We start from the raw sequence: 14,351 nt of genomic DNA on the forward strand, positions 1-14,351 counted from the left end.
CAGCTGATCGATGTTTCTCTCTCATCGATGTTTCTAACTCTCTATCCCTCTCCCTCCTCTCTGTAAAAAAATCAATAAAATATATTTTAAAAAGGAAAAAAAAAAGAAAGGGAGTGGACTGAATTCTCAAGGGGAAAGGGGTATAGGAGGTACAGGAAGAGATTGGACAAAAATCTTAAACCTATGGACAAGGACAATGGGGAGGCGGGGTAAGGGCATCGGGTGGAGTGGGAACCCGGTGAAGGGGAGCTATGGGGGGAAAAAAGAGGAACAACTGTAATAATCTGAACAATAAAGATTTATTTTAAAAAAAAGTTTGAGTCCAGCCAGCATGGCTCAGTGGTTGAGTGTCAACCTATGAGCCAGGAGATCACCAGAAGTTTCCTGATCAGGGCACATGCTAGGTTACAGATTCGATCCCCAATGGTGGGCATGCAGGAGGCAGCCTGTCAATTAGTTTCTCATCATTATTTTCTCTCCCTCTCTCTTCCTCTCTTTGAAATCAATAAAAACATTTTTTTTAATGAGTTTATTTGAGCCAAACTGACACAGTGCTGGGAAGGAGGATCTCAAATGCTCCAGAGAGTGACAGTTTTTAAAAAATATATATTTTATTGATTTTTTACAGAGAGGAAGGGAGAGGGATAGAGAGTTAGAAACATCAATGAGAGAGAAACATTGATCAGCTGCCTCCTGCACACCCGCTACTGGGGATGTGCCCACAACCAAGGTACATGTCCTTGACCGGAATCGAACCTGGGACCCTTGAGTCCGCAGGCCGACGCTCTATCCACTGAGCCAAACAGGTTAGGGCAGAGAGTGACAGTTTTGCAGTTTCTCTTATACATTTGGAATTAATTGAAGATGGGAAAAAGCAAGGTGCAAGCATGTCGAACGAGGCATGTGCTCTCCAGGATGGCCATGTTTCTGAAGGGTATGAAAGAATAAAGAGGCATTTCAAAAGTATGTTAACCTAGATGCACAGAAAAATGGACAGGGCTTGCTTAAGGCAAAGATAAAACATTTTACTAAAAACGTTATGTGCCTGGGACAGGACTACCCACCATAGCCTGCCCAGGTAGAAAGTTGTGATCAGATCACCCTGACTGGATTTGTCAGATTTATTATAGAGTTCCCACCCCACCCCACCCCCTTTTTTTTGGTCCACAGTGGTATTAAGGAAGGAGATCAATAAGTAGTCTGTAAGTGACGTGATGGGAACTTGAACTGGAGCAATAGCAGTGAGAATCAAAAAGGAAAATAGACACTAACACCTACTGTGTACTAGGTTCTGTGCTTTAATAAATTACCCACTTTCACAAAATACTTGAAGACCCCAATCTTAAGCAACAGTCTTATGGTTGCACAACTGCTAAGTGATGGTCAGAATTCCAAACCAGACTTTTCTAATGCCGAAGGCCACTTAAAAAACACACAGCTGTATAGCACTGCTTCCCAGTCTACATAGATTTCACAGCTTTGGTGGTTACCTGGCTCTGGTTTTTCCTCACCTCTGCTACTCCTAGCCTGAGAAAGATAGAAAGCTTATCATCTTCTGATTGTTTTACAAGTAAAGCTTACAAATGAAAATGTCTGTGTTTTGATTATTTTAGTTTTGTGCTTAATGTGCTGTATGTAATACTAGTAAAACTGACAGTTTTTTCTAATTCCCTTACCAGGTTCTGCGGCATGAGGAGTTTGAAGAAGGCTGCAAAGCTACCTGTAATGGGTATGACACCTTTTTTCTTAAAATTTCCTCTAGGCTCTGAATACCCCTGGAGAACAGAAAGCAGTTTCTCAAAGTGAGTATAAGGCAGAGGAGAAAATTAAGGAGGCAGTAAATTGGGTAACTTCAAGAACACAAATAAATAGTTATGTGCTGTGGGTGAAACAATGTCTTATTGAGCATCTCTTAAGCTTAGTAGCCAGGGCAAGTGAAAATTCCAAGTTTTGGTGGCTTATTGAAGGAAATCCAAAAAAATAAATTAAGGTCAGCCTTTATAAGATTCTGTCCCCTCCTTTAAAGAGAAGGTAAATGAGTCTCTTCCTCAAGTAAGTGCTAAACAGATGGTCTTCAGAGCCTTTGGTGGTGGGCCCATGAGCCCTGTTCTCAGTTCTTCTTCACACCAGCTGAGGTCATCTCATCCTCATGGGTACTTAGAGGACCTGAAGGGACGTGCCCACCCTCTGTCCCAATAGTTCTTTGAGGGAGGCCTGAGGCAGGTTTTGTCTAAGGTCACTGGGTTCATTTGCTTCTATTTTTCTAGGCCTTATGATGGGAAATGGAGTAAAACAATGGTGGGATTTGGACCTGAGGATGATCATTTTGTTGCAGAGCTGACTTACAATTATGGCATCAAAGACTACAAGCTTGGCAATGACTTTAAGGTAAATATCATTTTGTTCTAGACTTTTGGCTATACCTTTTTTGTTGTTAATCCTCACCTGAGAGTATTTTTTCCATTGCTTTTTCAGAGAGAGTGAAAGGGAGGGAGGGAGGGACGCAGAGAGAGAGAGAAACATTAATAGGAGAGAAATACATCCATTGGTTGCCTCCTGCATGCACCGACCCAGGGTGGGGAGCGAACCCACAACCCAGGTACATGCTCTTGACTGGGAATCAAACCCAAGACTCTTTGGTGTGCAGGCTGACGCTCTAACCATTTAGCCATGCCAGTGGTTGAGATCACTTATATAGCTTAGGTTATGATGACTGATGAATTAGTGGCCTGTGGGTGTAGTTTAGTGATTAGTTTTATGATTTCTATTTAAAACAAAACCACTTGGATAACCCTGGCTTCAGGATGAAATGTGTTCTCCCTGCATTTTGGAATCAAACTCAAGACTTAGAGACAGCTTTGAAGGAGAAAAAACACCTCTACAGGAACCTCAAGAGGTAAAGGGCCAGAGTCATTGGTCTGGTCAGGTTTTGATCACCATTCAGAGAAATATTTTCTCTGTAGTGGACTATTAGTACTGGTCTGGGCTATTACAGCCAATCCCAGTCGGAAAAATCTGAAAAGGTTTTGAGGATAAAGAGAATACATTCATTCATTCAGGAATTCAAGTTATTATGCACTTATTATAGTAATAGTATCCACCATTTATTGAGCAGTTACTATGTGCTAAATAGAATGCCACTGGGACCAAAACATAGCAAGATAGGAGTAACTAATTTTCATTCAGAATCTACTGAGCAAATCAACCTCATGCTAGATGTTATTTTGGTCATTTGATCTCATTAATGCTGTTAACTCATTAAAATAACAATGCTGCCGAAACCGGTTTGGCTCAGTGGATAGAGCGTCGGCCTGCGGACGGAAAGGTCCCAGGTTCGATTCCGGTCAAGGGCATGTCCCTGGGTTGCGGGCACATCTCCAGTAGGAAATGTGCAGGAGGCGGCTGATCGATGTTTCTCTCTCATCGATGTTTCTGACTTTCTATCTCTCTCCCTTCCTCTCTGTAAAAAATCAATAAAATATATTTAAAAAAATAAATAAATAAAATAAAATAAAATAACAATGCTATCTAGAAGGAAGTTTTTATGAAAATCCAATGTCTATGAAAGTGCTTTATAAATAAAAGGACTGTTCAGATTCAGCATATTAATACATTTGTTTTTCTATTTTTCACTCTTCATGTCTCTCTAACTTATTAACAGATATTTATTGTGCCTTATACCTTGTTAGGTCCTAAGGATGCAATAGAGGGTAAAGCATAGTCCCTGGCCCAGGGAGCTTCCTGCCTGGTGGGGGAAACAAGTAAAGAGACAAGAATACAGTGTGATAAGTGCTAAATTGGGATATGAACTGGGGGGTGTGGGAACACATAGGAGTAATTCCCAGCCTATTCCTGGAGAGTGAGAGTTTAGGAAAAGCTTTGCAGAGGTTACCTCTGAGCCAGGTGAGTGGAGTTGGGATGGGAGGGTGAGATGAGTGTTCTCAGCATGTGCTCACCCAGAGAGGAGAGAGACGGTGTCACTTAGAACTATGAGTAGCACAATCTGACTGCCAGCTTAGTGCGTGAAGGAGGGAGTGGGTAGAGTTGAGGCTGAAGAAGTAAGCTGGCCCGGTTGGTGTGGCTCAGTGGTTGAGTGTCCACCTATGAACCAGGAGATCATGGTCAATTCCTAGTCAGGGCGTATACCCTGGTTGTTGGCTCCATCCCCAGTGTGGGGTGTGCAGGAGGCAGCCAATCAGTGATTCTCTTTCATCATTGATGTTTCTATCTCTCTCTCCCTCTTCCTTCCTCTCTGAAATTAATAAAAATACACATTTTTAAAAATGATGTTATAGGCCTGGGGTGTGACTACCCACCATGACTTGCCCGGTTAGAAATTTTTTTTAAAATATATTTTATTGATTTTTTACAGAGAGGAAGGGAGAGAGATAGAGAGTTAGAAACATCGACGAGAGAGGAACATCAATCAGCTGCCTCCTGCACACCCCCCACTGGGGATGTGCCCGCAACCAAGGTACATGCCCTTGACCGGAACCGAACCTGGGACCCTCCAGTCCGCAGGCTGACGCTCTATCCACCGAGCCAAACCAGCCAGGGCGCCCAGTTAGAAATTTATGATCAGATCACCCTGTGAGGTTACTTTCAGTCACTGGACTTGTACATACCCTCTTTTTTATCCACAATAAGAAGGTGATGGGTTTTGCCTCATTATAAAAGGTCTCTTGTGATCCGACACTTGGATGATATTGTTGTTTGTCATAGGGTATCACAGTCGCTTCTAGCCAGGCTGTGAGCAATGCCAGGAAGCTGAAGTGGCCACTCACTGAAGTTGCAGAAGGTGTTTTTGAAACTGAGGCCCCAGGAGGATATAAGTTCTATCTGCAGAATCAAAGTCCACCTCAGTCAGGTAATTTATAAAGGCCTCTGTCGGAAGGCATCTTTGATGGAAGGAGGAGGGAGCTGGATTTCTTTCTCCTGTGAAGTCTTTCTGTATTAACATGACATGTCTTTCTCAAGCAGTGTTGTTATTTCTTCTCTGAAAAGTTATATTCTTATATGAGATCTTTATAAGGGATCTGGACTGGTTCTACTGGTAATGTAGCTATTTAAGATACTTTCAGCTGCAAAAAACAAAACCCAATTCAAACTAGCTTTAACAATAAGAAATTTATTTTAGCTCACAAAGCCAGCATTCTATAGATAGGGAAGATTTCAGCATTCATTGATTCAGCAGCTCAGAAATGGTAATGAGCCCTAACCAGTTTGGCTCAGTGGGTAGAGAGTCAGCCTGCAGACTGAAGGGTACCAGGTTCGATTCTGGTCAGGGGCATATACCTTGGTTGTGGGCACATCCCCAGTAATGATTGTGCAGGAGGCAGCTGATTGGTTTTTCTTTCTCATTGATGTTTCTAATTCTCTATCCCTCTCCCTTCCTCTCTGTAAAAAAAAAAAAAAATCAATAAAATTTTAAAAAAGGCAATGAGAACCCAAATTTTCTCTCTCTCCATTCTCTTGGCCCCAGAGCCAGTTCCCTTCCTTGTGGTAGGGTGGCTACCAGTAGCAGTTACAGCTATAGGCTCCTACGTTCTCTCCTGGAGGAGAGGGAGAGACTGACTTCTACTGCTCTCTTTTAAGAGCAGACCAAACTTTTCTAGAATCTTTCAGCAAACTTCCTTGTCAGATTTTTAAAAATATATTTTTATTGATTTCAGAGAGGAAGGGAGAGGGAGAGAAAGATAGAAACATCAATGATGAGAATCATTGATCGGCTATCTCCTGCATACCTTACACCAGGGATTGAGCCCAAAACCTGGGCATGACCAGGAATCAAACCGTGACCTCCTGGTTCATAGGTCGACCCAACCACTTAGCCACTCTGGCTGGCTTCCTTATCAGATTTTATTCACATGCCCACTTGTGAACCAATCACTGGTAGGAGAAACAGGATTATCCTTAGACCAGTTAGTCATATTCTCCAGCTAAGGCCAGTTTTGCAAACTATAGTGCTGGTACTCAGTGAGTGAGGGAGGAATGGAAGTGAAGGGCCGCCCCCACACTGACCTCCACAGGGAGCAGCAGGAAAGAAACTGCATGAAGTGCTTCATTTATTCATTTATGACCCAGACATCATCCTCATATGTGAATTTCATTCCTACAAAGTCTGCCACCTGCTCTTTAAAAAATACTGGTGAATAGCAAGGGCAATTCTGCCTGTCATTTCACTCAGTGAATACATGCCCTGAGTGGACCTGAGATGGGGGACATTCCTCTTTCCTCCACTGGTCTGCCTCAAGTCCCAGAATCTCCTCACACTGAGTCTGATTGTTGTGTTGAATGCTACTTGCTTTTCATCTGGAGCTCAGCAAAAGAAAGTGACGTGTTCCATTGTGGGAGGTGGGACGTACTGAGATGGTATTTCTGTACTTCACTAGTGATTTAAGGGATTTTTATGATGATTTTTGTTGATAGGTGATTGTTGCTTTACATACTAACTTTAAAACTCAACCTGTGTCACTTATTTTTCTGTACATTTCCCTCCTAATCTTGATGTTTCAATATGTAAGATAATGGCAAGCCCCACAATCCTAACATGTGTTTGTCCTTGAGAATGATAGAGCCTCAGGGCATTAATTTCTGGTTGGTAAAATAGTAAATGTATCAGTCTAGCTGTGTCCACCCTTCCTTTGAATCACTTACTTATCTGTAGTTTCACCCACTAATTTACCATTCCTGCCCCTGCATCCGTTCAGAGTCAGCTGGAATCTGTTGATTTCTCAATAGATGGGAAAACTAAAACAGTCTGCCGGCAGAGAGACCTGTGAGAAACACCTTGCCTTGGGTCATGGCATTGCAATTCTAGCAAACCAGAGCAAGGCAGTAGAACGGAAGGACAGTGTATTGAATTTATCATAGGCAGATGTAGACTTGGAACAGCTCTGGAGAAAGTCACTTTACAATATAAAAGTTTCCAGTAATGGTGTTTTAATATAACTTTTGCTCTTTTTGCAAAACAAAATAGATTTTAACATTTTAGAGTATAGCTTGCCTGTCTGTTATTTAAAAATAAATAAATGAAACTAAAAATAAATAAATATATGCATAACCCATAGACCTGGATAACAGTGTGGTGATGGCTAGAGGGAAAGGGGTGTGGGGGCTGCATGGAGGTGGGGAATGGAGACATCTGTGCTAGTGTCAACAACAAAAAAGTTAAAAAATATATAATATGTATGTCTTTATTCATATTTCATTATAATGATTCCATTGTATTGCATCATGGGAAGATAAACAGTTCTCTATTGTTGGATATTTATGTTGTCCCTAGCGTTTCCTTGTTATGAGGAACACTGTGATGGATGCCTTTGTGATGAAAGCCCTTCATACATACACAGTTCTTTATGTTTTTAATTTGTATTGATTTTAGAGAAGAAGGGACAGGGAGAGAGACAGAAACCTCAATTATGAAAGAGAATCATTGATCAGCTGCCTCCTGCATGCCCCCCACTCTCCCCACCCCCTCCCCCCGACACTGGGGAACGAGCCTGAAACCCAGGCATGTGCTCTGACCGGGAATCAGACCATGACCTGGGTCATAGGTCAACACTCAATGTCTGAACCACAGTAGCTAGGCCACAGTTACTTCTTTAATTGCTGAAATGGGGTTGTTCTTTTATTTATTTATTTATTTAAATATATTTTATTGATTTTTTACAGAGAGGAAGGGAGAGGGATAGAGAGTTAGAAACATCGATGAGAGAGAAACATCCATCAGCTGCCTCCTGCACACCTCCTACTGGGGATGCACCTGCAACCAAGGTACATGCCCTTGACCGGAATTGAACCTGGGACCTTTGAGTCTGCAGGCTGATGCTCTATCCACTGAGCCAAACCGGTCAGAGAGGGATTGTTCTTTTAAAAGCCCTGTATATTTTTTAGGCTTTGGATATATTCTGTCAAATTGTTCCCCAGAAATGAACTAGTTTACACTCCTCCAGTATTATATGATTGTGATTTCCCCCTGTGCTATCACAGTCTGTGCTGCGAACTTTTAAAATTATTTGCCAATTAGATAACAGTGTTTTATTTGAATTCTCATTTCTTTATTTGTGAGGTTGTATATTTTTTCATATGTTCATTGACCATGCTAGTTCTGTGCCTTATTCCTATTTTTCTAGGATATTCATCTTTTTCCTATTAATGTTTAAAGATTACTTAACTAATAAGGACTTTTTGTCTTATATTTTAGAAAAAAAATGTTTCCTACTTAGTTACTCTTTTATTTTGATTATAATTCTTTTTTTTCTTTTTTTGCTTTTGTTGTCTAGGAATTTTCCATTTCATGTAATTAACCTAGCAATTTTTCCTTCATGGTTTTTCTATCTTGTGTCAGCTTTTAAAGAAAAGTCTTTCTTCCAAAATTGTATAAATAACCACCTGATATTATTTATTATAGTATTTTTATGGTTTCATTCGTTAAACTTAATTCTTTAACCCATCAGAAATGCATTCTTTCATTTAGTTTAAAGGTGTAACTTTTTCCCACTAAATGAGAAGCCAGTCTTTGAATAATGTGCCCTTTCGTGCTGATTTAAAATCCCTTTTTTATAATAAACTAAATTCTTATATATACTTGAGCCCCCTTTGGTCTTTCTGTTCTACTCCATTACACTGACCTATCCATTCCTACTGTTTTATTACCCTACAGATCCTGTATTAAAAGTAACTCTAGCAGTGTCTGATCTTCAGAAGTCCTTGAACTACTGGTCTAATCTACTGGGAATGAAAATTTATGAAAAAAATGAAGAGAAGCAAAGGGCTTTGCTTGGCTATGCTGATAACCAGGTGAGTGATCTTGGAAAGAAACAATCTGTTACTATGAGTTTGGCTTATAAATGAGGTTAACATGAAGGTTATTCCCTTAGTTTCTTCATAGTGATTTAATATTTATATAGAAACAAAAAGAAAAGAAAAAAATTGCTGATAACATCACCACCTAGATATTTGGGGATATATTTTTTGAAGTGGAATTGCTGAATCCGAAGAGATATAGACAAGATTTAATGCTGTAATGAGAGGTATTTTTATCTTTTTCTTTTAAAAAGTAACCCAGCATTTGAGCATGATTTAGTCCTTGCACTTTGACCCAGTAGGTCTATTCCTTTATTTACAATAAAAGAAAATGGACTCTCAGGCAGCCTCTCAGTTGAAAATTTGCTAGATTCTCTCCTTGCTCTTTCATATTACTAGGAATTTATTTTACATACTCATCAGACATGTTCACAAAGAACTGTGTACAAGGTTATCTGTTGCAGCATTGTTTATAATAGCAAAATATAAGAAATAATATAATTGCCCTGTGGATTAGCAGAATAGTGCAACAATTTATGATTCATCCATAGGCTGGATTACTATGCAGCTATCAAAAAAGACTAAGATGATTCCTTATGTGCTGATATGTTAACATTAATGGGAGAAAACAAGGAACAGAATTATGTGTAAATTATGCTACCATTTGTATAAAAAGGAAAGATGCTGTGTGTCTAGAAATATACACAGGAAACTGCTGACTGGTTGCCTCTGGAGTGAGAGTAGGAGGGAGACTTCATTTTTACTTTATTCCTTTAGTACTGTGAATTTTTTTTTGCCTGTTCTGAAAAATAAACCAAACCTACTTTCTTCTTTTCAGTGTAAGCTGGAGCTACAGGGCATCAAGGGTGCAGTTGATCATGCAGCAGCTTTTGGAAGAATTGCCTTTTCTTGTCCCCAAAAAGAGGTAATGTTTGGTACCAGATCTTTTATTTAAGTTCTGTGATAATTAGTTCAACTCCTGAGAACCTTGGGCCTCCCATTCTTTAGGTTCATTCTGATCGTGGCTTCCACAGTTGCCTTCAGCAGCTAAGATAACAAAAATCAAAGAGTGGCTCCCGGTTCTTTCTGGTTGATCTGATATTCCTCTAGGGCAGCGGTTCTCAACCTATGGGTCGCGACCCCTTTGGGGGTCAAATGACCCTTTCACAGGGGTCACCTAAGACCATCGGAAAACACATATATAATTACCTATTGTTTTTGTGATTAATCACTATGCTTTAATTATGTTCAATTTGTAACAGTGAAAATGCATCCTGCATATCAGATATTTACATTATGATTCATAACAGTAGCAAAATTACAGTTATGAAGTAGCAACGAAAATAATTTTATGGTTGGGGGTCACCACAACATGAGGAACTATATTAAAGGGTTGTGGCATTAGGAAGGTTGAGAACACTGCTCTAGGGTCAACAAGGACCATGGCCTAACAGTGGTGCAGTATCCCTAGCTCACTTTTTCTTTGTGTTTTCCTCAAGCTGCCTGACTTAGAAGACTTGATGAAAAGGGAGAAGCAGAAGATTCTGACTCCCCTGGTGAGTCTGGATACCCCCGGGAAAGCAACAGTGCAAGTGGTCATTCTGTCCGACCCTGTAAGTATTACTCAGGAAGGGGACAGGCTGCACCAGCGCTTTCTTCCGAGGTGTCTGTTTGCCAAACTCCTTTTTTTTTTTTGGTATAGGATGGACATGAAATTTGCTTTGTGGGGGATGAAGCATTTCGAGAACTTTCTAAGATGGATCCAACAGGAAACCAATTGTTGGATGACGTGAGTGTCATTTCTAATTTATAGGATAATAGCCCAAGGGAGGTGACATTAAGTGTGTGGGGAAAGGCCAAAGCCACAGGGACCATTCTTACTATCAGAACCATATTCTTTTGCTTTGGGATGACTTTTGATCCAGGAACTCTTCATTGCCACCATGTGACTCTTATCTGGGTGCAGCTCTTGTGCCTTCCCACTACCTCAGGCTGCCTTCGGGAACCACTGCTGCTGTATGCGGGATTATCCTGCTCAGTGAATGGAAATGCCTGGACACCATCCCCTCTCACCTTCTTAGCTCTTGGTCATCTCTTCTCCTATAGATTCAGTCTCTTCCTTTTTAGTGAATTGTTCTCAAGCTCCAGTACCTTCCATCTCTGGAAAATATTTTATTTACCCTATATAACTTCTCCTGATTTTCTTTTAATCTGCCTATACGCTACTTCTACTTCTCATCTCCCATTCACACTTCAGTCTGTACTACACTGACGTGAAATGTGCATTTTGATCTCATCAGTGACTTCCATCCTGCCTAATTCAGCTCCTTTTCTATCCTCTTCAAACAGTTCTTTAGCAGCATCCAAGCAATTGTACCCCAGCATCTAACATCCTTGGTATGTAGTATGTGCTCAGTAAATACCCTATTCATGATTAAAGGAATGAATCAATCTTTCCTGGTTCTGTCACTTAATAACCAAATGGCTGACCTCAAACAATTAGAAATTAGGAAGTCAGAGAAATGATGATGGCTGACCTCAAGCAATTTGCTTAAAGTCTCTAAACTTAAGCTTTCTTATCTAAAAATTTGAGAAAATAAGATTATCCACCTCAAAGAATTGTTTTGTGCTTTATAGAGCCTGCTAAATTACTGACGTAATAACAGACACTCAGTTAATGTTAATTAAAATAGAAAATGTACCACTTATAAATTTTACCGTAAAGGAAAATGGATTCTCAGGCAGCCTGTCTGTTGGCAAATTTGCTAGACTCTCTCCTTGCTCTTTCATATCACTGGCCAGCTTCCTCCTCTTTTGAGCTCTCTTCTCCTTTGGTGTTAGAGATCCTGCCATCTTCGCATCTCCCTGACAGCTTCTCCTCAGGCACAGGCACCTCTCTCTCTATCTGATCCTAAAATGATTTTACCCATGATCCCACTTTGCTATCTTTATTCTCATTCTACATTCTCTCTCTTCTCTGAGTAGAAGTTACCTACTACTACTTCTGCTCTGAGCTTCAGCCATCATCATTTCTCTGACTTCCTAACTTCTAGTTCCTACTCCTCTGAGCTCCAAACAAGTATTTCTTGTTGTTATTACTGAGGTAAAATATACATAGAATTTAAATGTACAGAAATTTACTGTTCAACTTAATGAGTTTTGACAGTTATATATACTCGTGCAACCACTACTAAAGTATAGAGTACTTCCATCACTGCAGGAAGTTCTTTTATGCCCAGTTCCAGTTAGTTCCCACCCTCACCTCCCAGAGGTTTTGTCTGTCCTTGGACTTCATATAAATGGAGTAATTCAGTAAAAGTATTCTTTTGTGCTTTTTTCACTCAACATTTTTGAGATTCCTCCCATGTAATTGCATGAGTTTATTCTTTTTTTAAATTGCTGAGTGGTATTCAGTTTTATAAATATAACAATTTGTTTATCCATTCTTCAAATGATAAATATTTGAGCTGGTTCAGATTTTCATCTTTTTTTTAATATATTTTATTGATTTTTTACAGAGAGGAAGGGAGAGAGATAGAGAGTTAGAAACATCGATGAGAGAGAAACATCGATCAGCTGCCTCCTGCACATCTCCCACTGGGGATGTGCCCGCAGCCCAGGTACATGCCCTTGACCGGAATCGAACCTGGGACCTTTCAGTCTGCAGGCCGACGCTCTATCCACTGAGCCAAACTGGTTTCGGCCAGATTTTCATCTTTTATGAGGAAGGCTGCTATGAACATTCTCATGTAAATCTTCTTGTAGACATATGCTTCATTTCCCTTGGATAAATACCTAGGAATGGAATTGCTTTTACTTTATAAGAAACTGCCAAACGGTCATCCAGAATGATTGACCCTCTTTATACTCTTGTAACCATGTCATATACTGCACCATCATTAGTATTTTTTGTTTTCTTGTGGTAGCTATATTAGTACATGTAAAATGGTTTATTATTGTAATTTTAATTTACATGCCCCTGATGACTAATGATGTTGAGCAGCTTGTCATATGCTTATTGGCCATTTGCTTGTATTCTTTTGTGAGTTATATGTTCTTTTGTCCATTTCTCTCCATAGGAGATTTATTTTTAATACTTCATGATTTAAAATTCCAAATATACACAATAGAGTACAACAATCTCTATGTGACTGACACCCATCAGCTCTGTACCATAATTTTTCATCATTCTTTCCCACCCCACCTTTTATTTTTGCTGAAGAAATTGAAGACAAATCTCAAACACCATGACATTTCATGCTTGAATACTTAAGTATTTTACACATTAAAAAAATGAAATCCTTCATGAATTTGCATGGCATTCTTGCACAGAGACCATGCTAATCTTCTCTGTATCGGTCCAATTTTGGTACATATGCTGCTGAAGCAAGCACAGTATTTTACACATTTTTAAGACAAGCATTCACGAAGTAAGCATTCAAGAATTTTCTTATACAGTGTGGCCTCGAGTGTCCCGACTAACGAGTTTTTTGAGATACCAGCTGTCTCTCGGCCCGATTTTTTGCATTGAGTTGATAGAGTAATTTGAGTTAACGAGCTCCTTAATGAGCTCGGTTTCGGAAAGAAATCAAACTCGTAAGTCAAGGCCCCACTGTATACCATATTGGCATCATCACATTTAAAAAAATCAACAATGTATCCTTTATGCCACCTAAAACCCAGTTCTTATTAAAATTTCCCTGATCCTCTAAAAATAGTTTTATACAGTTGGTTTGTCCTATGTATTTTTAAGTTTAGCTTTAGTGTAATCAGACTGTATAAATAAATACAGAACAATTAATATGATCCATTGAATTTCATGACAAACTACTTGAAAGACACATCTCTGATCTATTTCATTTTAGCCATTTTAGTCTATTCTCTAATCTCTAAATATGTCTTTGTTCACACTATTTTATTTTCTTAGAATGTCCCTTCTCTGAATATTTGCTTATTTTTTAAGGCCCAATAAAATCCATTTAAAAAATGTTTTATCTTTTTCTTGTTGATTTGTTGGAAGCCTCGTTTATAAACCTTTTTTTTATTTTTAGTGCTTTTTTTTTTGTCTAGACTAAATTTATAGCCATCGAAACCTCTTCACCATGGATATTTCAAACTCAGTATATCTATAACTTAATTTATCTCACTTCAAATCCATTCTTATTTTAAAAATGTAAAAATAAAAGTTACAATTTATTAAGTATCTCACATGTTCTTGACACATGACATATTCTTAAGTGCTTTATATATACTCTCTAATCTTACCACAATCTGCAAGGTTGATAGTTCTCTTTCAGATGAAGAAACTGAGGTTCAAAAATACTGTCACCCAGTATTATACATTCAGTGTCAGCACAAGGGCTTGAACAGAGATCTTTAAGGCTTTACAACCAGTTCTTTTTTTTTTGTTTACAACCAGTTCTTTTTCCTCCTCTATTTCTACTCTGCTCCCTAAGTGACCAGTCGCTTTGACACCCACTGACCACCAGGGGGCAGATGCTCAATGCAGGAGCTTCCCCCAGGTGGTCATTGTGCTCCCACAG

The 14,351-nt window shown here is 39.4% G+C and overlaps 1 protein-coding gene across 1 annotated transcript in view; it reads left to right on the top strand.

Moving 5' to 3' along the window:
* The window catches only part of GLOD4 (glyoxalase domain containing 4), a 20,330-nt gene that overhangs the window by 3,698 nt on the left and 2,281 nt on the right, over positions 1-14,351 (top strand). The window contains exons 2-8 of the mRNA XM_006768076.2: positions 1,680-1,729; positions 2,268-2,388; positions 4,723-4,867; positions 8,666-8,802; positions 9,647-9,733; positions 10,308-10,421; positions 10,511-10,597. Coding sequence (XP_006768139.1) covers positions 1,680-1,729; positions 2,268-2,388; positions 4,723-4,867; positions 8,666-8,802; positions 9,647-9,733; positions 10,308-10,421; positions 10,511-10,597 — 741 coding nt within the window. The remainder of the gene's footprint in view (positions 1-1,679; positions 1,730-2,267; positions 2,389-4,722; positions 4,868-8,665; positions 8,803-9,646; positions 9,734-10,307; positions 10,422-10,510; positions 10,598-14,351) is intronic.

Source organism: Myotis davidii, unplaced genomic scaffold (assembly GCF_000327345.1).
Source record: "Myotis davidii unplaced genomic scaffold, ASM32734v1 scaffold363, whole genome shotgun sequence".
NCBI lineage: Eukaryota > Metazoa > Chordata > Mammalia > Chiroptera > Vespertilionidae > Myotis > Myotis davidii.